This window comes from Colius striatus, chromosome 5 (genome assembly GCF_028858725.1).
Source record: "Colius striatus isolate bColStr4 chromosome 5, bColStr4.1.hap1, whole genome shotgun sequence".
Classification (NCBI taxonomy): Eukaryota; Metazoa; Chordata; class Aves; order Coliiformes; family Coliidae; genus Colius; species Colius striatus.
The window spans coordinates 29,125,240-29,151,345 of NC_084763.1; the positions used below are offsets into that span (position 1 = coordinate 29,125,240).

At 33.8% G+C, this 26,106-nt stretch overlaps 1 protein-coding gene across 1 annotated transcript in view; it reads left to right on the forward strand.

The window, feature by feature from the left end:
• DGKB (diacylglycerol kinase beta) overlaps positions 1–26,106 on the forward strand; it is a 324,193-nt gene that overhangs the window by 83,449 nt on the left and 214,638 nt on the right. The window contains exons 14-18 of the mRNA XM_061996392.1: positions 67–183; positions 4,540–4,613; positions 11,391–11,465; positions 22,379–22,464; positions 24,759–24,848. Of these exons, the coding sequence (XP_061852376.1) occupies positions 67–183; positions 4,540–4,613; positions 11,391–11,465; positions 22,379–22,464; positions 24,759–24,848 (442 nt within the window). The remainder of the gene's footprint in view (positions 1–66; positions 184–4,539; positions 4,614–11,390; positions 11,466–22,378; positions 22,465–24,758; positions 24,849–26,106) is intronic.

The window sequence follows — 26,106 nt, forward strand, 5'->3', positions numbered from 1 at the left end:
TAGCATTATGTAATGTGTTAAAATGTTCAATTTTTCAATTTTCTCCCTTTTTTTTTTTTTTTCAAGGAAAGACAGGCAACTGTGAAAAAAGAAAAGAGTTGCCCCCAGCAAATGAACAAACTAGGAGAACGAAACAAAATGCAAAGAGCAAATTCTGTCACCATAGATGGACAAGGTCTTCAGGTGTGATTATTGTTATTTTCATTTTCAGGAAATAATTGTAGATATAAAGACAATGATAGAGAGAACAATATTTGAAGTGAAATATTTCCTATACATTCACTCTTCTAATATCTCACTTTCATGTATTTAGAGTAGGCAAATACTTCCACCTGTACAGAAATCCTGTGGCACAAATCTGCTTCTCATGTGATTGGAAAGATTTTCTAAGACATTAAGGGGAAGGGAAAACTGTCTCTGAAATTTTTGTGTTGTGAAGTGAAGCTGAACTCAGTTGTTTTAGTGTCTGTTGTACTGCATTGTGTGAATTTGTATTACAAATCTGTGTCTATATCTTGATAATTGTTTGCTTTTCTCGTTTGAACCTGTTAATAGATGGATAGAGTAAACTTCAAGGATGTTACTTATCCAAGTATTCACATTAAAATTAAGAGAAGCAAGGTGATTTCAGTAATAGTGATATCTACAATAAAAATGGAAGTTTTTTATACTTGAAAGAAAAACTTGATTGTGATGAGCTAATATTATTTTAGTGAAGTTCTACCAGAACTGCTTGTCTTCTTTCCCTCAAAGTATGTGTAGTTTTGAGTAAAATCAGTTCACATATATGATACCACTTCTTTAATTCCTCAGGAGTTAAATGATCATCAGGATAACAATGTGCTAATCATTTAATATACATAGTTGATTGTTCTGTCTATCTTCTGATGTGTTGAACTTGAGATTCAGTAAAATATAAGAGATTCCATTACTATATATCAAATGCTGTATGCCTCATAATTATTCCATAATATTCCTTGTTTTGTTAGAATAGAGAGGCTTGTTTTATTGTTTCATCTTTTTAGGTTAGTGAAACATTCCTGTCATGAAAACCCAAAGAAAAGGAAAACAAGAAACCCCCAACTCTAAAACCTAAAAGCAGTTATATCGTTATCCATGGCTTTCAAAGCTGTTTTCCTGTACTTAGAGGCTGCACTGCTGTCCAGATCATCTGTGACAGAGCATAAAGCAAAAAGGCTAGAGTATTCATTGACAGAAAGCTCAAATTCTGTCTAATCCGTCACAGTATGACGAATTAACCAGTGCTAAATGAAACACAAAGAGTTTTCTAACTTTGGGTGATAGCCTATGCAATTTCAATGAGTTGAACTGCTACAGATAAAGAAGCATCATTGACGTCTTTCAGTAGCAGTGCCATGTATCATTATGAATTTTAGTTTTACTCAGTGTTAGATTGCTTATGTTCATACTGTATTTTCAGGTATTTTTCAAGTCCATTTCTCACTTTTGTGACGAAGTGCCTAGTATATACTACTTGGTCTGTTCCAAATAGCAAACTCTTAGCACTGCTGACTCTTGCATACACAACCTAAATTATTAAAATTTCTGCTTTCAAGTAAATAGAGCATAAAGTTTTCTACAAGTTTGCTAATATAATCCAAAAGTTATGTTCCATATCCACTTTCCATGATTAATACAAATCCTAGGATTCAGAATAGCTTTTTTTTTAATTAACTCTTGAGATGGAGTAAACAAAAGTGAAGACTAACGTGGCAGGTCTAAGTATACTGCTCTAATTCTCCCACATCTGGCCAAAGCATGCTACTCTCATTCTAATACTCTGTTTTTACTGTCATGGTCTCATTTTAACAATTTTGAGAATAAGGAAAGGATTTTTGTGACTTTTTTTGGAACCATTTTGTTTGGAAAATGTGATCATTATGTTAATTGCACTTGTTTATAATTTATGTTTCCAAGGTAATATATGAAAGATATCAGCAGATCTCCATACTACTCTTGTTAGACCTCTGTTTGAAGGTGGGAAAAGCTATATCTAAGTGGTCCACTACTTTTTTTTGTTGTTTTCTTTTGTTGTTTTTTTTAACTAAGTCACAAGTCCAATAACTTTGTGGAGTTCTCCTTTAAGTCATGCTAGATTAAGGCTTGGAAAGATTTCCTGATTAGTTGCATTGTTTATGATATGGATAGATCTACATTATGTAGAAAGGTAATTTTGAAAAAAGGTAAGAAATTAATTAAGAGACCTTATTTTGGATTCGAGTGGAATACAAACTGGTTATTAGATTTTTTTTTTTTTATGGTCCCAAACCTCTCCTTGTAATAATATGGTTTGAAATGAAAGATTTAAAATTTAAATTTAAAAAAAAAAAATTAAAAAAAATTTAAAGTTCATCATTTAGCTTTTGTTTAAAAAAAATGATCAAGACCAAACCTTCCTTCCAACAGATGGCAGTGAACAGATAACTTCGTGGCAGTGGAGATCTACATGACTTAAAGACAATTAATCATAGTTAAGCACATTCATCTTACTTTTTTCTAGCTAACCAGCATAATGATCAGGATTATTATTTCTAATTAGAGGAAGTAATAGATCATGTATAACCTTAGGATGAGTCTCATTAATTAACCTGCGTCCTAAGGGATTTCAGCAGGTAGTCCATCTCTGTCACAATGAGCACCATTGGTTTACACTTAGTTCACAGGAACAAACATCATGGGAATTGGTTAAATAACTAAAATTGATTAAAACATTAGAGAAAAATTAAATACATGACAAACATCACTATATCCTGCAATTTGATATATGTTTCAACATAGAACACTTTACCATAGCTCCATACTGTACTGGAACAAGATACTGGGTTGGTTTTAAGCTACGTTTAATGCCACTGCATTTGCTGGAGTTTTTCATTATTTGTTGTATGTATTGGAATAGATTTCGATCCATTGTTTGTGGAGTTGCAGATAGACTTGACACACTAGTGCCTGCCATTTGCTACTAGAATCACAGAATCCCAGAATCTCAAGGGCTGGAAGGGACCTTGAAAGATCCTCTAGTCCAAACCCCCTGCCAGAGCAGGACCACCTAGAGTAGGTCACACAGGAACTTATCCAGGAGGGTTTTGAATGTCTCCAGAGAAGGAGACTCCACAGCCCATCTGGACAGCCTGTTCCAGTGCTCCTTCACTCTCACAGTGAAGAAATTCTTCCTTGTGTTTCTTTGGAACCTCTTGTGTCCAGCTTGTACCTGTTGCCCCTTGTCCTGTTGTTGGCCATCACTGAGAACAGCCTGGCTCCATCCTCCTGACACCTTCCCTTTATGTATTTGTAAACATTAATAATATCACCCCTCAGTCTCCTCTTCTCCAAGCTGAAGAGCCCCAGCTCCCTCAGCCTTTCATCAGGAGTGCTTTGAAATGCCCGTGTTTATAGGATTCTTGTTAAGACTCCTTAACTATGTTTCTCAGGTTCTGCCTTTAGCTACATTTTATGAAATCTTCAGCTGAAAAGGTTTTGTTATTTCAGAAATTATGAATAAGGATTTGGTGCAAGAGCTTTCAATGTATCAATTTGAAGCTTTCACTGTGAAGTTTTTAGTGCATGACTTTGGAAATGTTGACTTTGAACTCTTAATATGCTTTTCAACATTCTAGAATTGATATATGTCTGAAAGTTAATTCTAAATATGAATAATCTAGCTTTACGGTTTAAAACCAGATATTAGAGAGAGATCATCTGATGTACTTTTATGTTCTTAAAGTCAATAGAGCAGAGGCAGTGAACATGCACATCTTACAGTATCTGAAAATGAAGACTTAAGACTACTATTTAGAAAGAAGTTGTTACTTTGTAAAGCTAAACATAAATGTGACAATGTAAAACTTTCCATGCACAAAAGAATTAAAAAACAAGATAGAAGTCATTTTTTCCTTCAGTATATTGTCCTTTCCATTCTTTTCCTGAGACTTGCTCTTGCACATTTTCACCTCTACTTTAAATTTTTCCAGCTTTAAAGGAGATTATTTGTTTAAAAGAGCTTATTGTTATGGTTGTAACATTTTTTAAGGTATGTGATTTCATATAATGTCAAATATTGCTGGTTTCTGCTATTTTAAAAAAAAATATATTTTGTCAAGTTTAAAATTTCATGTGACTATATTTGACCTTTATGGTAGTATCATTTCTCACTGCAAAATACGGTTTCTTCATAGCTTTTTCCATAGAAAATTGCTCTACTGTCAGAATCAGTCATGCATTTCTTGCATTTAAAGTTTCCTTCTCTATTGATGGATGTTACCTATGTATATCAATATTTCAATGGAATTATAGGTTAAAATGCCATCACAGCTGTAGGACAGACAGCATTAAAAAAAAGTCACTTGCAATTTGTGATAAATTAATTAACTGAGGATTACTGCAAATCATGGAATTGCTTCCAGCTGGATTACCTAGCATAACATAGAGTTTGCATTAAGCTTTTTGTTTTCTGTCTACTATAGGAAAAAATGAATGCAACACACAGCATTAATGAATGTCTGTGTTATTCCCTTCTTTTAGATCACTCCAGTTCCAGGCACTCATCCACTTTTAGTTTTTGTCAATCCTAAAAGTGGTGGGAAACAAGGAGAAAGGTAAGGATTATTTTTCTCTTCTTTTCCTCTCTCTCTATTCTGATCTCTGTGATATGATTAAAAATGAACATTAAAAGTTCGTATATGAAAAGAAATAGAACATTTTATACTCTTATGCCTCAAATTTGAACATCCCATTGTCCTGTTTAGAAGAGGTACAAATGAGCATATAGTTTTAAATTCTGTACTTAGAAGCTAGAATTAATTCTTTACAATAGTTTCATTTCACATCTGAAAAAGCAGATATATTCAGTGTATGGTTTTGTGTGATTGGCGTGAAGATATAAGTTACTATATTTTGCATTGCAACTTTGAAGGGATAACATTTTTCTTTTAAGCTCTGTAATAGTTTTACAGACAGGCCAATAATTTAAACTGGAAACAGTATTCAATTTTCTAATGTAAGACTTGTCTTTCAGAGATTTAGTGACTAGAGTATCCAGCCTTTGCATAAGATTTCCTCCAAAGAAACCTTTTGATTTCTGTAAATAGGAAGTATTCTAACAATGCAGTTAAGGTATTAAAGTCCAATCATACAAACTTTAGATGTGTTTTATTTTATGTATATCAGGAATTACATTGATTTAAATTCAAAATTCCTAAACTTGTTTAAATGTTAAGTGTCAGAGATGTGATAAAACAGAGGTAAGGACCATTCTCATCCTACTATATCTGTCAAATTCAGGCAGAAATGCTGAATTACTTTCTCTCTGAGGAGATTTTCCAGAGAGTATTTCAGAATCACAGGTACTAAAAATATGGCTATTTTTGATCATCACATAAATCCCCATATTTTTATAGCATAGTATACCATGTCAGAGCTATAATTTATCCTGTAAGTCTTGAAAAAGTGTGATTCTAAGACAAGTAAACTGTAGGTGGGTCAGCTTTCCTTACTTCTTCCCTACTGCTTCCCTTAGATCACTTCTTTCAAACAGTATGCCTTAAAGTAAACTGATAAAAGAGACAAAATCCTATGGAGCAGATGTTAGAGGAGATGAAGAACATTAACCAAAACTGTATTTGAAGACCTCTAAGAGAAGAGGTTATTATTTAGGAACTGATAGTTCAATCTGTGAGCTGGTATACCTAGATACCAGCAATGCCTTCAACACTGGTTGTGTCAAGACAGTTAATTAAAAATTAATTCTAAACAGTTTCAGGAGTGTGCCTTTGCAATCACAACAATACAGTATGAGCCATCCTGAGTGTTTGTGTGTTAGACATAGCAGCAGTATGAGGTAGCCCTGATCTTTGGTGTAGTCAGGGCCATTGTGGAAGTCACACACTGGCAGTCAGCTTGACTCTGCAGTGCCAATATGAAGTGGGTAGATCAGGGATCCAGTCTGGAATTATGTGGATGAGAAGCAGGTTAGAGAGCTGCACTTAATGTAGTCAGTTATAACTTAGACACAATTTAATGAAATGCTATTTCACGGCTTTCAGTACCAGCTCATAATTGGTCTCATGTGTTACTGTATGAATAGATGAAATATATGAGGGATGTCATTTAAGGTTAGATATTCTCTAGGGTAAAATCAAGTTTAAAACCTGATCTCCTTTCTAGGCTCCTACTCCCATTCACGACTGCAGTCTGACACTTCTCAGTTTATGTTAATACAAGTGTTACTGAGGCCAAGTATATCACAGGGATGGTTTTAATTTAAGAAATTAATGCCTTATACATTCGTTCAGTAACACCATTGCCTGTAAGTGTAATTACACAATGAAGTGTGTAGCCACGAGCAGCTGAATATTAGCAAAGTGTGAGACCTCTTAAGTTGTCTTTTATACCACACAAAATAAAATGTTACATTGTATGCTAATGTGTCAAGGTTGCACTTCCAATTTTTGTGTTAGGAGGAGCACATCAAAAGGTCAACATACACCTATCTGAAGTCAATCACCAGCAGTAGATAGTATCTCATGGTTAGACCTACAACTAGATTCAAAAAGGTTTGAAAAAGTCCACATCTGGACTCTTTGATAAGAAAGAGATTTGCCCTCTGCTTTTTTGGTGTTCATGTTTCATAGAATGGTAGAGTTGGAAGGGACCTTTAGAGATCATCTAGTCCAACTCCCATATCAATACCAGTAACGAAATAAAATTAATGCAAGTGCATGTTAGGTTGAAGATTTAATTTAAAGGATGAAAACATTTTCTAGGAACAATACTTCACTTTTTACTTTTTCTGCCTTTTTTCTGTCTACTCTACAGACACCACCAGAAAGTGAAGAATCCCATATTGTTGCCTCCCTGCCCCCAACTCCCCCTACAATTTTGTCTCAGTTATATGTTGTGAAAAGTAAGATCACAGGACATTTGAAGACAAATTGTTTTGACAAATGCACAGTTATTGTGATTCAAGTCAGGTTTTTTGATAATAGTGATTTTGTAATCTGGTCAGGTATTGAGAGGCTAGAAATAGGGGATAGGCTGTAAAAAACTAAGATTTCTATAGCTGTAGGGGGAAAAAAAAGCCAAAACCACAGCCTACTAATTTTTGTAGATGATATTCAGTCTTTACTTAGGATTTTCTGTATTTGAGAGATCATGATGAATGAAGTTATGTTTTCTAATTGACTTTCATTGAACACAGAAAGGTTATTGCAGATACTGTCAAGACTGCAGTGCTCCCACAGTTTCCCGTATGAGATTTTATGCCTTGCCATATGGTAACCCAGCCCATTTCATTGCCCTTAGACTTGGAGAGGCTGTATGCATCCATCTGACATCCACTTGAGTAAATACACCCTCTCAATACTCTCTTATTTCCGTTAGTATTTTTCTTTCTTTTTTGTTTTAAATCTCTCAAATGCAGAGGAATAGAACTGAGGATCATTTTAAGGTAAAAAAGATTAGGTGCTCTAGTTTTGTTTTTCAAATGTTGGAATGGGAACAAGAAATTCATTCAGAACATAAAAATACTTTCTGTACAACCATATATAATTGCCTTATCAATACATTTTAAAACTTTGATAAATATAATCTTGTGCTTGATTATACTGTTATGACATTTAGATGTAATTACAAAATTAAAAACTATAAAAATAACCCAGTTATACATTCTTCTTAATGGAGAGATTGATACTTACTGCCCATCACCTGAAACAAAAATTCATTTACAGTTATTTGGATATAAATGATTTAGCCCAGTGGATAGTACATATGTTTATAATAAAACACAAATGTAATTCAATGTTTATTAAGAAAACAATAGCAAATTAGAATGAAAGTTAATGAGTTTAATCCTTTCACATACCAAAAGTAAATTTGAATCAAGCATGAGATTAGATAGGAGTTCAGCAAACCCATTTAAGTGTGTTCTTTAGGCCATATCACACTGTAACATGTTTTCAGTGATTGTGCATAAAATTATCGGTGTCATTAAGTAGGAAAAAAAAAATGCAATACATTCATTTCATCCTAGGGCTAACAGTCGTGTATGTCTGCATTTAAGATCTGACTAATCAACACATTAGCATTCAATAATCTGTGAATATAATGTATATTTTTAGTACATCATTGACAAAACAGTTTCTTTCAGCAGAAGGAATATACAACAAGCATGTAGTGCTTCTAAAGACTGTTGTTAAGGGTAATGCTTCTCACATAATAGTCCTTCTAAATCATGCTGTTGTTTTGCCATACTCATTACTTTATTTTCCACTTCTCCATTTTCCAATTTATTTGCCTGACCAGCAGGTGATTTTGAACAATGGTTTCCTTGGCAAATGTCCGGTTGGATGCACTGGAGTTCAGTTTCCGTACACTGACATTTCCTGCTGACTCCACGTTCAATGTCTCTGCAGTACAGGCTGATGATATCTTTGACCCTTGTTTTGAAATAACTTTAGTTCATAGTAGCTCTCATGGTAGCTCTTCTAACCTTTTATTAATCTGTTTTTCTAAGCTTGCAGTTAGCATTGGGAAAAAATGTAGATGCAGTTTCAAATTATCTTTTTCAAGTGTTGTATATCTAGTAGAGAAGGTCTCTAGTATTCTTTTAATTTTGAGAGTCATCTTTGGCTTCTTTCTTCTCTGCTATTAGGGTTAAATTAAGCCCGTACTGACCACACCTTGAATAGTCTCTCCTGGAAGACTGAAAATGCATTCACTAGTTGGCACAAGGCACTCCTATGCCAACTTTTTCCCCAGTGTAATCAACTTTACTGCTAGTTTTGAATTCCTAACAGGTTTGTGTCTGTTTTCTTTCTCTAAAGGAGAGAGCTTGGTCTAACTCAGCCCAAGGTGTACTCCAGAGTATTTTCTGTAGCAGGGAAGCTATTTAAAGTTGATACCAGCTCTCTTGGCCACCCCTGTAATTTTCTACCTCCTCAGTTATGTTAATGCAGCATTTTGAGATTTAAATGAGATCACAGACATGACTTAAGTGAAGGGAAAACATGATAATAAATAAGCTTTTATGAAGATTTGTGTTTTAAATTGAATTAGCTTAGTTTCCCAGATCACCCTGTAAATAGTTACAAAAGCGTGACAGTTTTAATAAACTTTGTCATGCAGTAAGGACCAGCTAGAGGTGGTGATGACAAATGGTAATTTTCTGAACTGGCTTTGCTCATGTAGTTGCACAAAGAGCTGTCTTTTGAGGCTTACCCACTACACTGCCTCATGGTTTTGTCAGCACAAATCTTCAGTCGGAAGGAAGTAATCTCTAATTCCTTCCTTTCTTGTGGAAACATGACATTCAGAGATACATCAGTATCAATAAGCTGTTTGGTACTGTAGCTATAAAACTGGAAGGGTAAATTACTGTCCATTTTCCTGCTTTGCATGTATCATGCTATTAGGTCTCATTATGAAAGCAAACATTTATAGACATTTTTTTCCTCTTTTTTTTGAGAGTGTATAAATGGAAATGAACAATCAATTTATGAATTTTACACAGACTGACATACATAAATGTTATAATAACTTAAAGCATGATGTGTAATTTGCAGTGAGTCATTGAAGAGTGGTTCTCTGGTATTGATGTTCAACTAGTGGCTATGAATGGTATCCACTGACTCAAGTGTTATTCAGTGTAATTCTACCATTATTGCCAGTGGACTTAAAGGTTTTGGCTAGAGATGTCTAGCTCCCTCTTTATTAAGAAGGCTTTTATAGCATTTCATTGATAGCTGACAACAGTATTGTGAGTGTAGGAAAGGACTAGTATGTTTTGTAGCAACGAATTTTTAGGCAAATAACACTTAAACCCATTATGACTTTCTGACAATACTGTTCATAAACTTATCAGCTATGCAAATTAAATTAGCAGTACCTTTAACCAGATTAAATGCTATCTGTCACTGAGAAGCAACTTACACAGAGAGAGGTGCGGCAAATGAAATGGAAATACACTGTGTTGCAAGTCCACTGCTAAATGTCTGATTTAGTGTCTTCACAGCTGTTGACAATGGTGTGTGCCTGCTTGCAAAGTGAAACCAGTCATTTCATAGTTACTTTTTCTGTCAGGAATGACATTAGGAACCGATTGTATTAATGTGTTTGAATGTGGTTCTTTATGAATTAGCTGAAATTGCTAAATACTTGAGAAGTGAATAAAATGTAATTTTGTAATTTCTAAAATTTGGTAATTTTAGAAATAATTATGAATTTGTTTGTATTCAATATTCTTACACCTTTGTCTTCCACCTTGCCTGATAAATTATGCATTATTATTAAGAAAATAACATTTTAATGTGCACATAGATTGTATCTAGACAGTTTTATTTTGCTGAATTTAAAAATGTGGATATTTGAACTTAAAATTGTACTCTTATTCTGCGTCTATCTTATTTAAGGCAGTAAAATAAAAAAAAGGGGTAATACAGTGGAAAAATAAATACTTTCTTAAAAGTCTTAAAATTTTAATTCATTTGAGGACAGAAACATTAAAATGAAAACTAAGAAACAGAGATTTATAATTTAAACTGTTGCCATAGATCCCATGTATATATTTATTCATTTTAAGCTCCACATCGTTCGTGTGCTTACTTGTTCCTATGTAAGAAATTAAGCAGCTACCACATTGTAGTCAACATAGGAAATTACATTTCTAATATTTTTAAGAAAAAAAATGCTTGTTATATTTTTAGGACAAGTAACCTCAAATTTATAAAGTTACAGTTTTTGAAATATTTTGTCTTTTAAGGAAATGTTTGCTGGTAGTGGGACAGAAAATGGGATCCCTTATGGGGTAGAACAGCAGTTTTCATGCTCTGTCAATCAATTGGTTCTTATTACTAAAGTAGTTTTAGAATATGGGTAATTTTAGGCAGAACAATGGTTTTTCTACTTGACAACAGATTTCCTTTCTCAGAATCTTGTTCCACCTATGGGGACATTTTTCCTGGGTGGCAAAGCCAGTTTGCTTTTCCTGTTAATTATAGTTGCAATTTTATGTTAGCAATAAATTTCAGGAATAAATCTCCCCTTTATCATGGAGTTACTTCAATAGGAACCAAAGTGCTTTTCCAAATGCTTTATCAACTCACCTTTTTGTGTGTCATTACACCTCCTTATCCTATTTTTTTTTCCTGTCTATATACAGCATATGAATTGCAGATAGTTTCTAGCACTTTTCTCCCAATTTTATGCCCACAGTACACTGTGTGAATTACAGTTCCTGTGTTCAAATGTTTTACTTTTTTTCTATAAGTGAGATCCTGCAATTCAAATAATTATAGTATGTGTTAACTTTTTAATTGTTTTGATCTAAAAAAATCTAAACATGTAAGAATATTTTTTCCTTGTCTCTTTTATTTCTTCAGAATTTATAGAAAATTTCAGTACCTTTTAAATCCTCGTCAAGTTTATAGTCTTTCTGGAAATGGACCAATGCCAGGGTAAGTCTACAGCTAATATTATTACTGGAAACTCATTTAATAAATACTACATAATCAAATGAGCAGACTGAGGAACATATAGCATATTTTGAATGTATTAGCACTACAGAAATTTAGTATCAGCACTGCAGAAATTTACAGGTATTACTTGTTTATATGTACAAACAAAACCACATACCATATGCTTTACCGATAACCATGCAGTACTCTAAGAAACTGTGGGATAAATTTCTTTGTGTTTGCAGCTTTTCCTGCTATATCAGCAACTCAAGTTTAGGTAGAGGGTTAATCTTATGTTGCAAATATCAAGCAGCCTCAAAGACAATTTATTTTACATAAACACATGTGTGCACATACATATGTGTCTAATATAGATGTAGTGTACATATATATTCTTATGCATGTTAAGTATAGAATGTTTCAAATTACAGTGGCTTCACACTCCTTATCAATTCCATAATCTTGGAGATGTAGTGGGGAGAAAATGACTGGACAGGCTATATTGTTCTGGCAATGTTTTTTTAAGGGATTCAAGTGTTATCTGAACCAGTTATTCCGTGAGTCTTCCTATTTTGCATTCATGTGAAGACAGAAGAATTGCAGTAATATCAGATACCAACTTATGCCACCTGAAATTGTCTCTCTTTGAAGTAGTACTTTGGTAGAAGAAAATCTACTCCAAAAATGAAAATAACAACATGCAGGATTTTTTTCATGCCGGTAATTTTATCCTGTACCTGAATGCTAGTGCTGTTTTATTACTGAAATGCTATTTGTTGTGCTTCTTTATGCTAGTCTTGACACATATGGAAAATTTTTAAAGTCTTAGGTCTAAAGAGAAAGTTGCAGAAACTTCTTTCCAAAATTTATAAAAAAAATTAATTGGGACAAAACTCGTAACCAACATTGTTTTACATACAGTATAATAGAAAAATCATACTAGAGACTGAGATGATTAATTTTAAAACAATTGAATTTTTTTTGTTCTAATTCATCATATAAAACATGTATTTAAAAAAAAAAATCAAACCTTACTTTACTAATTGCATTTCTGTTCAATACTGACTTGTGGTTTAAAGGCATCTTGTGATATAAAGGAAAATGCATTTTAAAGCAGAAGCACAAGAGGGCAGTGTTAAGTTCAAACTGAAATCCTGCACTGAAGCGATTTAAACTAGTCTTTTGAATCAGGACACTGTTTTCTGGAAAATATTTTCAATTTCTCTTCCTATTAGGAATCAAAATAGTTTTACTTCAGAGTCACTTTGAAGAAATTTCTAATTAATTTTCAAACAGACACTGCATTTTATTAAACTTATTTTGGTATTTTTTTAAATTTGTTCCACAGAAATGAATAATCCTAAATTTCCAGTTTATTGCCTGCCACTGCTTCTTACACTGTGTAGACTGGATGTAATTTGTCTCTTAAGCAAGCAGTTTAATAAACTCTGTATTCACTAAACTTTCCGGTTCCTATTTCCCTTACTGTGAGGGCTGGATTGCCTAATAAAACTGGCACATCCATCCATCCATCCACTCACTTATCGATCTCTATAATGACACTTTTATTAGGTTGTCAATCAAAATGTTACATTTATTTAATGTTGTCATATGTGTCATTGAGACAAAAATGGAACATAATGGGGAATTGTAGAGCACAGGAAAAAAAACCCAAATATGTATTCTTCATTTTGATTTTAAAGCATTTATATTTTTTGTAATACATTTTAATTGTGTCCAGTTTTAGAATTTTTTTCATTACAATAATAATTTCAGATATGTTTACTTAACCTATAGAATGATTGTAGTATTAGGGTAGAATTTATTTGGCTTTGGTAGAGACAGCTTTCTGCTTCAACCAACAAGTTCGTGTGGGTTTTTTTAATGATTTTTTTCTTATGGGCTGCTCTAATCTACCAAGATAATATTCCCAAGTTTTCTAACTTGAGTTCCAAACATCTGTGGCTAACATGAATCAATATTTCCAGTTCAATTCTTTCAGAAATCTAAGTATCTCCTGTTTAGATAACAGGGAGAAAGATAAGAGAACTAGGAGACCAATAAAATAAGAAATCTTACATAAACTATGAAACTGCTTTGGTTTTTTTTTTGTAAAGTCAACAGCTCAATCACTATGTTTTTCATTCTTCCTCTTCAGTGGGATAACCATGTGTTTTTTCACATGCATGTGTTGGAATAAAGGACTCCTTAGCAGACCTGAACTGCAATAGGGTTAAAATAACAGGGCCCCTCGTGGAGTTCATATTTTAATTCCTTTGAAATCTGGAAATATTTCATTTTCTTTTTCAGTCTGTTCCCTTAAAAAAAAAAAAAAAGACCCAACAAGACTAAAAAAAAAAAAAAAAAGTAACTAAAACTGAACAACCTCTCCACCCCCTCCCAAAAAAAACCTCACCAAAATAAACTCCCATCTCTTGTATTATCGGTTATTGTGCATTTTTTTCTATGACTATGCGGCACGTAGCAGGACGACAGAAGAACATTTTGAACAAGTTGACAATTTTAATATTGCTATCTGAATGTGCAACTACTCAAGTAGATGTGTGACCAATTTTCACAACAGATAGGATGGTACTTGGAGAACTATAGGGACAGCAATAAAGACATATTGTGTAGAATCTTAGCATACCTAAACTAAGGTTTTAAGAGCTGTTTATGTCAAGACTCATGTACATAATCTGTTGAATATGTACATGATGCTAATAAATGGCATAGTAACCGAATGATTCCTTCCTAGCAGCAGAAACTGACCTACTGCAAAGCCTGAAAATCAAGGAGTTTCAGCCAAAGGGCAATAGTACACTTCAAACACTGGCACAATAATTAATGATTTAGACATTCTTTATTTGGGTGTAGAGAGATATGGGTGAGCTGGAGAAACCCTGTAAGCTCTGCACATGAACACAGGCATAAAAAGTACTCCATAGTTATAGGCTGCTACAGTTAACAAACTGACATGAAAATTGCCAGACTGATACATTGTGTAATTTGTGCCTGGCACCTGTGTTTTAGCCTTGAAAAGAGTTTCCCTGTTTGGTTGTTACGTCTCTATGGGAGTCTTCTGCCTCTGACAACAACTGTTATTGTGGATTTAATGATCTTGAAGAATCCAAAATTCAGTTATTGTTCACTTTGCAGAGAGGTGAATAATAGCTGGATGAATAGCAGTTGAGCCACAGACCCACATGACTTTCTACAGAGGTCACCATTTCACAATGTCTTTGTCCCTGTGAAAAGCCTCCCATACCCTTAAGTCTATTATTTAAAATGTCTAATTTATGTTATTTTTATACTGTATAATAAAAATTATATCAACAAAAGTTGTATTGCTTTGTAACTCCTTAAGCTTTTAATTTGGAGAGCATGTATTTTTAAAATTCTATCCACAAGTTTACCTCAGCAGGCCTTTTTAAATCTTAAATTACATCAGTTTAAAAGATGATCAACACAGCCAAACTGAATCCCTACAACTTACTTTGTAATTTAATTGGGAATCTACAGCACCTGGGCCTTTATAACTTCACAAAGCAATAGGCCTATTTGGAAAATTACACTATTTTCCCTGATTATTTGAATTGATTTGCTAGAGCATTTCTTTGCTTGTTGGACATTTGAAATATCCAGAGTGTTCTGGGAAGACATACACACCAAGAATATTTTAGAAGATAACAGCTCCGTAGTTATTTTCTCCTGAACAAAACCTTAAACCTGGTTTGTATTTCTTTGGAAGAATTACATTTTTGCCAAAAAAAAAAAAAAAAAAAGAAAAGAAAGCCATTGTAGTTGATTGTAGTTATACTCTAATGGCTAAAATTGCTATTGTGTACCATAAAAGTGTAATACTTAGAACTCAATGAGTGACAAGTAAAACTTAAATCTTCGGTTTAGAGATGTATTTTAAACAGCTGTTTAGCAATATTTTTTACTTGTACAACATCTGTGATGTTTACCGTATACAATGTTTAGTACAATCCTTACATATTGTAAATATCACTGGTTTCTACTGCTACCTTAGTCTAGACTTCCAAAGTTGAGAGCCAGATTAATTCACTTCTCAATGTAATTGTTCTGTTAGTGAGTTTGCTAGGCACTTAGATCCTTTGTCTGAAATTGCTTTTAAAAGCCTCAGCCACATCCTTTAGCCTACTTATTAGTTTGCTTTTCTTCTGTTGTTGAACTGGTTCTCTTTTCTTAGTCACCTCAAAATAAACTTTGTGACTATTATAGTTAAGTTACTTTTGAACATATGATATCCAGTGTCCTTGCCCAGCATCAGTTGATTCACTTTTCCCACAAGAGAAAAGCTTCTGTATTTCTTCTGACTGACATAAGTCTCTCCCAAATCAGCAAGGTTGCTATCCACCTTATGTGTACAAAGCAGATAAAGTAAATTTCATTCTAGCAGGGATCATAGGTTTGGGGCCATCTACTGACTAAAATGCTATACTGTGAAAGTAGGTTTGTATGCATCTTAAACAGTAGTTAAGGAAAATCTAGGTTTTGGTTGGACAAGGCTTTGAGCAACTTGATCTACTGAAAAATATTCCTCCCCATGGCAGGATAGTTTTACTAGATGATCTGTAAGGTACCTGCCAACACAACTTGTTCGATAAATCTGTGATACTAAGGGTATTTTTGAGTGTGAAGTATATCATATGGAAGGATGTTTTCATTGTCTGATAGCTGACAGTAATATGTCCTATATATTCATGGAGTCCCTCAGTGTTACATGTTATCATACACTGAAGGACTGGGATCTTGTTTTTCTAAATGTGCCATCATGGTTTTTAGCAAGCCTGTGATTTGAAATTGGCAGCCACCTTTATTTTCAGAAAGTGTGAACTAAAAACAGTATACATCTACCAGTTAACTTTTGTATGTTCAAGTTCAGTTACAGGAGAGAAGTATATTGCCTCATGCAATGATAAATTTTTATTAGAGTGATTTACTGGAATTACGGTCTCATGAATAGTGTCATTACAGCATACAGAAACTGTTAGAAAGCTGTAATGAGATTTAAGTGTGTATGTTGTCCAGTTACATGGCCAGTTCAGCTTGGCAGTTGGTAAGAGGAAAACTGAATTTAGTTTTCATTTATATTCTCAAGTAAATAAGCGTTTGTCAGGGAGTGTATTTGCTTTGTTCAGTAAAATAATAGCAACATGGCCATTACAGTAATGGAGTGAACATTGCAGCTGTGCAATTGCTTTGTCTTTCAACTTAGTACTTCCCAATGGACAGTTAGTTTAAGAAGAATCAGTGGTGAGCTGAAAATCAAGATCTGTGAAAGTGCTAGATTAAACCAGCATTGTGAATTTACAAGTGGAAAGTTCCTGAGTAATAGGGTTCACTGGGAAGTGTAAGGATCAGTAGTTTGTCAACATAAATCTGTTAATGAGGGTTTATCAGGCTCTAATTGGCTTTGACCTGGTGACATTTAGGGTGAACATTTATCTTTCATTCACTTATTTTCACACACAGTGTAAGATCTATTCCAATATATCAAATGGATAAGTTATAGATGCCATTCCAAATTTTTTTTTATAATACTACCGTATTTGATGTGTGGGACACTTTATGAAAAATAAATATTTATTGAATTTAATGATTTAACATATTTGCTAGTTCAATATTACATTTAAGGCCAGCTTACTTTATTACTGAGAATACTGAAGTTTACAGAGAGAAATCATAACAAATAGCTTTTAATATGGTTTCATTGTAAATCATTGTGCAGACCTTCTGACATCCTCTATCACAGCTGAGTGCAATTAGATGCAAGTATCATAACTGGAAAAGTTCATGCACTGTATGTAGTAATATTGCCTGAGAAGTGATGAGACAGATGTATTTTCAAATTTTACTGAGCTATTTCTAAAATACTCTCCTTTCCAAAAAACTGAATCCAGATTACTCAGGGGTAACTGTAAAAGCAGCTTAGTGAAAACATGGGTTTAAGCCACAAGAGCTGAAGTAGCTGTAGGTATTTAGGGTATTAAGGAGGTAATTTATCTTACAGAGGATCATACAAAGTTCTGTTCCCTTTTTTTACACTTTGACCTTATCTACAGTGGAGAAGTTTACCAAGTGAAATTTTACTTTTATATTCATTGATAATTTTCAGTTTACATTTGTCTGATACCTATCCTGAGATACCAATATCGGTGCATAACTTTTTGCTTGGACTGTGACAGTTTTAATTTTTACTGCCACTGTGAGTGAAGATGACTGACTGATTTCATACGATGCTGTTGTTATGCCACCTTGTGTGGGTGAGCACCTGAAAACTCTACGTGGTACATTGCTCCTGGATATTACAGAAAAAGTCATGTGCAGATATCTAAATTTAAAATGTTGTAACTTCTTTTAGAATAGTTTTTCCCTGAGTGGGACAGGATTTCCTATAACAGTTCTATAAGTAAAAAGGACGAATATGAGGTGTGCTATCTGTGCAGAAATCAATTAAGTATGTGATTCAACAGCAAATAGTTAAGTCCTCTGGCACTGGTGTTCCATTTATAATTCCTCTTCATTCATATGGATTTGATGAGATGTTTATGAGAAACTGAATTAGAAGTTGTATAGGTAGTTGAAACAGTTGCCATCTCTCAGGTGGAAATTACTAATTTATCAGCAGAAACTCAATAACAACCTGTGTGTGTGATCCTTGTGTCTGGCAAAATAAAATAGATATAAGTTGGTATCAAGCAGACAGGAAAATGGATTGGGGAAGGCTAAAAGAAGGTCAATTTACAAGAGAACTGTCAAGATTAAGATTTTTTTATTGATAGATTTTCCAGCTCAGACTTACAATTGAGCTAATTTACTATCTTAATTATTGACCATAGATTGAGAATTATGTATATGCTTATGGAATTTCTTGAATGTGAAAAGTTGTGAAGCTGCAATTTAATGATAGAAGAATTTGATCATCAAGTGCGATTTAGATATCTTGTCAATCTCGATGATATAAATACAATAAAATGAGTAATCTCTTGTAATCTACCTTGAAGGACAGGTTGTATTGACTTTTCTCAATGGAAAGAAAAAAGATTAATTTTCCTGAATCATCTAACAATTTAACTGGCAGAAATATCCTGTTTTTTTAAGGCCTTAGCCGTACTTTTTTTTTTTTAATTTGCCTTACTGTAAGTTATTATAGTTGTGATGTTTCATCTTTTATTTCCAAATAGGCATTTTGTTTGTCTTGTGGTATAGTCTTCCGATAATCTTTCTTGTTTCCTTTTTGCCAGTGATGGAAGAATAAGAGTAACTTGGTTACAGTCTGTACCAGCCTAGTATTCTTACACATTACTTGAGATCCACTGACTTATGTTAAGTGATGCAGGAAAGCTTTTTACTATGTTATCTATAAAAATCAAACCTGTAGAAAAGAATATCAACCTATTTTTGTATCCATAAATAAAAGGGGAATTTCTTTTGTGGCAGTATTTTTCTTCAGTGAAAAAAAAAAAGAAATCTGTTGCATTAAGTGGTTCTGTGTGAATTATAGTACAAATTAATTTGATACCAATAAAATATATGAAGTTTCTGATTTACCTGTTTTGTATAACCTATTTAATTTCTGTCATGGTTATTGACCTAATTTCTGTAAAAGTTATTTATATAATAGACATTTACCCTTTGTATTAATGTCATACTTTTCATGTGCTGTGTAAAGAGTAATCATTTAAATTATTAAAAAAGAACTTTTTTTTTAAAGTGTCATAGTTTGACATGACAGCCTTTTCTGTTAAGGGGGAAGGAGCTGTAAAGATGGCTCCTGTAAGAAGCTAATCGAAACTTTCCCCAGCTCTGAGCCAGACCCACTTCTGGGGTGAACCAATTAGACACTTCCATGATCACTTTTTAAGAAGAAGCTGGAATAGGAAGGTTCTTCCTCTTTCTTCTGTTCTGTTTCTTGTAGGTAGTAGAATAAACTTTCTTTACTTTCTTCTCTAAGTAGAGTACTGGAGTCTGTTTTGCCTGGAACTATAATTGTCAGCGAGCCCTCCCTGCCCTTGTCTCAATCCACAATGACCTTGGTTATCTTTTTCCTCCCATTTCACTGGGGCCTCCGCCATCCTAACAAGGGTCGGGGGGAAAGGGGGGCACCAAGCAAGAGACTGTCATGGTACTTCTGTGCTAGCTGGGCCAAACCACAACATAGAGTAGAAATAAAACTTTTGTGGAAGAGACTCACTGTAAACACTGTTATATTTTTATATTATTTCATACTTATATATGTAGAATTCCCATACAGTTCTATATAAAAATTTTCTGTGAGAGGTAAAAAGTACTATTAAAACACTAAAGCTATCTTGATGGCAATACTTGTTCTTTATCTTAAATTCTGTTAAGAAATCAGTCAAATTCATTCTTTACAATTACCATACTCACTGAGTTTGAATGAAACCTTATAAACAGAAAACCATGTTCCCTTCCCAACTCTTAATTTAGACTGCACATGCTAATTCAATGAGTGAGATTTATTTACATATATAATTATATAACTGTATTTAATGTTATAAATTAATTTGGTTTTATAAATATTTATATTTATTATAATATATTTAGATACATGAGATTAATATATATGCAAATATACAGTGTAAGGAATATTATACTTTATGGGTTTTTTGTATGATATATGTATTATTTTTATGTTTAAATGTATTAAAAGTCATGTGAACTCAGTGCTGTGTACTATTAAATTGTTTGGAAAAGTCAGTATTGTATGAATATAAAATACTCCAGGGGAATATGAATGAAACTCGTGTGATTTTATCAGGTCTTCAATCCCCCACTTTCTAGGGATGTTGTACTTTTTTGATGAATATTAAATATACAGTTAAAACAAAAAGAATGATTGGGAACCATATGGTGAGGATGCGTGTTTATAAAAAGGGAGATGGAAACTTACGTCTATGTGTTACTCATCTGGATTAATGCTAGCATAAGCCCCATCAAACAAAACTTTGATGTTTGGTTTTGTTTGTTAGTTTGCTTGTTGATTTTTTTGTTTGTTTTTGGGTTTTTTTTCCCCCAGATTTTATTTTTGATATCTGTTACATGTGGTAGAAATGCTTAAATATTTATAGAAGTTAATAGCCTGCCAGCACCTCTGGACTATAATTTGATTTTAAATTAATCTGAAACACCCTCAGTACTGGAAGCAATGTAGTTAAATTTGCCAACTTTCTACACACCTGATACATTGGGTTGAAGCAGAAATGCTGGTGATGGGGGGCATTTGTCTGTTTGCCAGGTCTCATTAAGTGAGAGATATGTACACCTGTGGGCCAGGGCATATCTCAGTGCCCTGTCATAGAGTGGTAAGCAATAGCTTCCAGCATCGGGTCTTTTAGCACATATACTTGTTATAAGACGTGTTCCCCAAGGATACCCAGTCAGATTTGGCACATAATGTTTTGGATCAGAAGAGATCCTATAGCACTTGTCCTGTGGATGTGTGAAGTATAATGTAAAAGGTGAGAAGGGCAAAGCAGGGTTTAATACAGAACAAGTAAGCATCCTTCAGACATTGCTCTTGACACTTGAAATTGTCTAAGAGCTCCTCTGAGCAGAGAAAATTAGAGGGGGTGGGTCAACAATGTGATGGTGTTAATTCTATGTAGCTTTACTAACCTTGAAATTCTGGTCTAAAAGTACCAAGAAGTTGTTCTGTCATTCTCTACATCTTAACTTTTTTTAAAATGATTTTTTGATTTTCATTTCTTTCTCCTATGCTCTTTATTTTACTTTGTAGTAAGTTCTTGATATTACCAGGAGACATAAAAGAATTTTTGAAACTTTCAGGGACAGGCACACCATTTTCTGTGCAGCATTAAAACTTCACATGGAAAATGGCTTGAATTAATCACAAGTTATTGTGTATATTTGTATTTAAAAATTTGTGTACAATGTGTTAATTGTGCATTTGTTAGGAGATTGTGCACTGCAAATCAGATCTGGCCACTATTATATAGAATATGCATTAAGATTTCTGTGACCCTAGTGAATAGTTTATATATAAGAATGTACATACATGCTCACATATATGTATGGTAGCACAGCAAAATTACCGGAAGGTTTTCATTTGGTCACAATTTACATGTAAGGACTAATTTCCATGTATGTCAAAAGCTGTACTGTGCAGATACTCCTAAATTTTAAATACTGCAATTTAGAATTGTTTTAATATATCATCACTTTTCAGTATTATGGAACACTGGTGTTCAATGAAGTGGATAATGAGGTGCTGATACTGTCCAGCATTGAATGGTAATGGAAGCAGAAATAGATAGGCAAATGTTACCAAAGATATTCCACTTTTAAAATATGGTTTATAGGATGACAGAATGGGTGCACTCAATCTGATGATTACTGATTTTTTTATTAAACCATGGTGCAAAGTTGTTTTTATCAACTGCAAAATGCTCAGCCTATTATGTGTTAATGTACCATCAGAAATATGCTGTTTTCTTGTGATTTTATAGCCAGCATATCACAAGGAAATGTGGCTAATACATTTAGCCACCTTAGACTTTTCAGAGGCTATATATCCATTTACAACTAGGTAAACAGATGAATTTTTCAGACAGTAGTTTCAAACAAGATTTGAATTGAGAAGAAGATTTGGATTAATCATCAGGTCCAGGCTATATACCATACCATAATAACTCTTGAATTAACAGTTTTATGTTGAATTTTTCAAATAATACAATGTTGAATTTTATTTGTCTAAAAAAGAAATACATGACCAGAGGTGATTATTATTTCAAATGTTCGCTTGACGTTTACTATTAAATGTAATTTTTAAGGCATAAAATGTTTCTGTAAAGCACAATGCAATTATGACAATAAATAGATATCTCATTTATTGTTTTTAGGTTAAATTTTTTCCGAGATGTTCCTGAGTTCAGAGTACTAGCATGTGGTGGAGATGGAACAGTAGGCTGGATTTTGGATTGCATAGGTAATCAATATTGTTTACATAGTTTTGCTTGACTCATGTTTTTCATTTTACTGCACCTACCTATATACCAAAGAGTGGATACAGCTATTTCAAAGAAGATTTTGTTCATTTAAATTTTAGAAATATATTCATTTGGGACATTTTTAACGATATTCAAATTGCAGAGTATATACAAAATCTCTACACAAGTCCAGTGTTTTAAGCCCTTTGGATTTCCAGAAGACAATAAATTTTAATCAATTTGTTTTAATTTCAGTTCAAAGTATATTCCCAAATCAAATATAAGTTGTTTCTTTTAAGATTCGTTTGCTTTTGGAGTTGCCAAATTTTTCTTTCTGCTCCATTATCCCATAATGGAGACAATGGGCTAACACCCGTTTCAGTTTGGAGTTCTTTTGGTCAGTTGACCATAAACTCCTCTGTACCAATCATTAGGAAGACCCAGAAGTCAAGATATTATAGACTTAAACTTCTCAAGGCTTATTAGGGAGAGTATCTTCTATACCACATGAGCATTTATTTGATGTTAGAGGAGCTACAGAGGAAAAAAAAAAGGAATGTGATACTGGAAATTGAGGAGATGAAGAGATGTCAAAAGACTTAACAAATTTTAGATTAAGAATGTTTAACAGTGTGTGCTTTGTGGGAGGTGGGGATCAGAAAACCTTTTAAAATTCAGAGAAGAGTAAAAAGGATGTCATGAAGGAATGGACCATAACAAAAACATATTTCTAATCTTGATTTGAAAAAAGTCTTTTTGAAATGCAAGCTATTGATTGTAGCTCTCAAATAGCTTTCAAAGTCATAAATCGATGTACATAAATATCAGGAGTATCACCCAAACTTGGAAGCGGTGAAATTTTGCTGCTGTTAATTGTCATCACTTTTTTCATGATGTCCAAAATGTCATGCAGTTGCATTCTCTTTCAGTGCCTTTTGTTTTCCTAAAAAAAAAAAAAAAAAAGACTCTTTTGTCCTAGTAAAATATTGTCTTCTGCAGCAATTTCTGTGGTACAGAAGTAAGAAATCATTTGGGACATCTAGGATCCATTTGTTTCATAGGTGCAAGAAATAAGTTTTTTACTACCATCTTTTAGCGAACAAAAGCCCTTTGTTGTTTAGTTAAAGAAATCGCCTGGTTTAATAAACACTTTCTAGTTTGATCTTTTCTGATCTCCTGGTATACAAGGAATCTTAGCTGAGAACAAAGCAAGAAGAAAAGAGGAAAGAAAAGGGGGAAAATGTACAGAAAAGGGGAAAAAACCCCAAACAATTTTTCTCCTCAATTTGAGACTTAAAATTATGTTATTAAATATTAATTTCTCTTAAAAATTTTCAGTACACTGGTATTAAAACTCTCAATAAAACAAATGAGTAAATAATGATGTCCCTGCCACATCCATTGGTATATGAAGTCCTGCTGAGAATTGCTGGCAATTGTGCAGAATTCTATGAAGAAAATAGCTGATTGTTTAACTATTCACGTTTAGCTTTTAAACTAGACATGCTTCTATGTCCATTTCAATGAAGAATTTGACAAATTATATATTTGAAATATTGTAACTGGGCATAACTACTCCACTTCCAACTTTCAGAAAGGCCTTATGTCTTTATAAGAGTTTACCCATTGGATTTTGAGCAGAAATCCTTTGGCTTGAAATGCTAGAAAAGTACCACTCTAGAGTCTAAAGTCACTGTAAATTCGTAAGCTTCAAAACATTACTTATTGAATACAAAATATCGATTTGGACACTTGCTCAGATAGGTTAATGTTTATTTCCTGGTGGGCAAGCCACTGGTGTTAATTCCAGGCAGTTCTTGGTGATGGTGCTTATGTGTAGACATGAATCCAAGTGAATACATGGTTAAACACAAATTTGGTTACCCAGATGAAAAAAGTAGAAGATTCTTCTCAGTATTCATGCCCTTAATTTATTATTCTTTTCCATTAATAGCTAGGAATAGTGAAGCTGAGAGCAACTGGGAGTACATGTTCAGTCTTGAAAAGATTTTTGAGTATCATTGTTCATGAATGCTTATCACATCCATAGGTTACAGAAGTCCTTGTAATAAAATCTAGTAAATTAGGATTAAGGATTGAATATCAGCTAGAGAAGGGGCTGAATAGTGAAGTGGCTTGGTGAATTGTGGTTGCTGAGCAGACAACATAGTCTCACGTACAAAACACATATTTCAGGCTTTCACTGAAACAAAAACTAACAAAGTTACTGTATTGGTACCATAAAATTAGATTTCTTTTTTCTTAGTTATTTTTTTTCCTTCTTTATTCACAGAGAAAGCAAACTTGATTAAGCATCCTCCAGTTGCTATCCTACCTCTTGGGACTGGCAATGATTTAGCAAGGTGTCTGAGATGGGGAGGAGGTAAACACAAATTAAAATACAATGCATCATGTCATTAAAAGAAAAAAAACCCTCTTTTTCATCAATGCTTACTCAAAACATTTGGATTTCTTTTTTCTGATGTATTGAAGAACTGTTATCATCTTTCCCTTTTTTGGAATTATATGTTTGTAAATGTTACATGAATGATTTTATAGATCTTAAACATTGTAATCACTCTTCATACCTTGTTTGTAGCTTCTGCTGACACTAAAAAGGCTCCAAGGTGCAATGAGAGCAGTATATAGCTATTTAGTTAGCTTTTTTTACCCTCTGTGTAGCAGTTATTGCTTTGATCAATATCTTATAAAGGGAATATTCTTAAATGGATTTTAATTGAGGCTGTTCAGAACGGGTCACTGAAAACAGCTAATAATGGCTTTGGAGTGGTTTCATCTTTTTTAATATTCATGAATATTAAATGAAAAGTGTTTCTCAGCCTCAGACTAGTTCCTTTGATCCCCTCCTCTTCTCCTACAGAGGATTCCAGACAATAAGTGCTATGGTGCTATTTATCAGGAAATGAGAAGGCAAAGAATGCTGAAAGGAGAATATATGTAAAGTCAAACCTTTAATACCCTTTGCATCCTTCCCTGGATGTATGGAGCATTACTCTCAGCTTCTCCAATAACTTATTTCCATTCAGGATTTCCATTACAGGATAACTTGAAGGAGGCACAAAAAATCTTAAGCAAGACTCAGTCTCAGGTGAAAGCAAGTCAGTTTATGGGCTCACAAACAGTTCTATTTCAGGTGTCAGATGGTTGTTTCAGTCAAGATATTGTGTATTTGGGGCTTGGCTAGTTATTTGGTGCTACTATTTGCTATCTACAAAGATACCTCTTCCTTCTATGTCATTGTGGTAGTTTGGCCCTGGCTGGATGCCAGGTGCCCACCACACTGCTTTATCCTCCACCTCCTCAGCAAGCCAGGGAAGGGGAAAAAATAAGATGGGAGTCTCGTGGGTTCAGATAAAAACAGTTAAAAGATAGAGAAACAGCAAAGCCGTGCGCGCAGAAAGCAAAGCAAAAAGCAAATAAAGCTGTTACTCTCTACTTCCCCCCATCAGCAGTGATGTTTGACCACCTCCCGAGAAGCAGGGCTTCAGTACGCATAGCAGTTGCTTTGGGAAGGCCAGAAATGAATCTTGCCTCCCCTTCCTGCTCCTCTCCCCCAGTTTATATTACTGAGCTGATGTCATATGGTATGGAATATCTCCTTGGTCAGCCTGGGTCAGCTG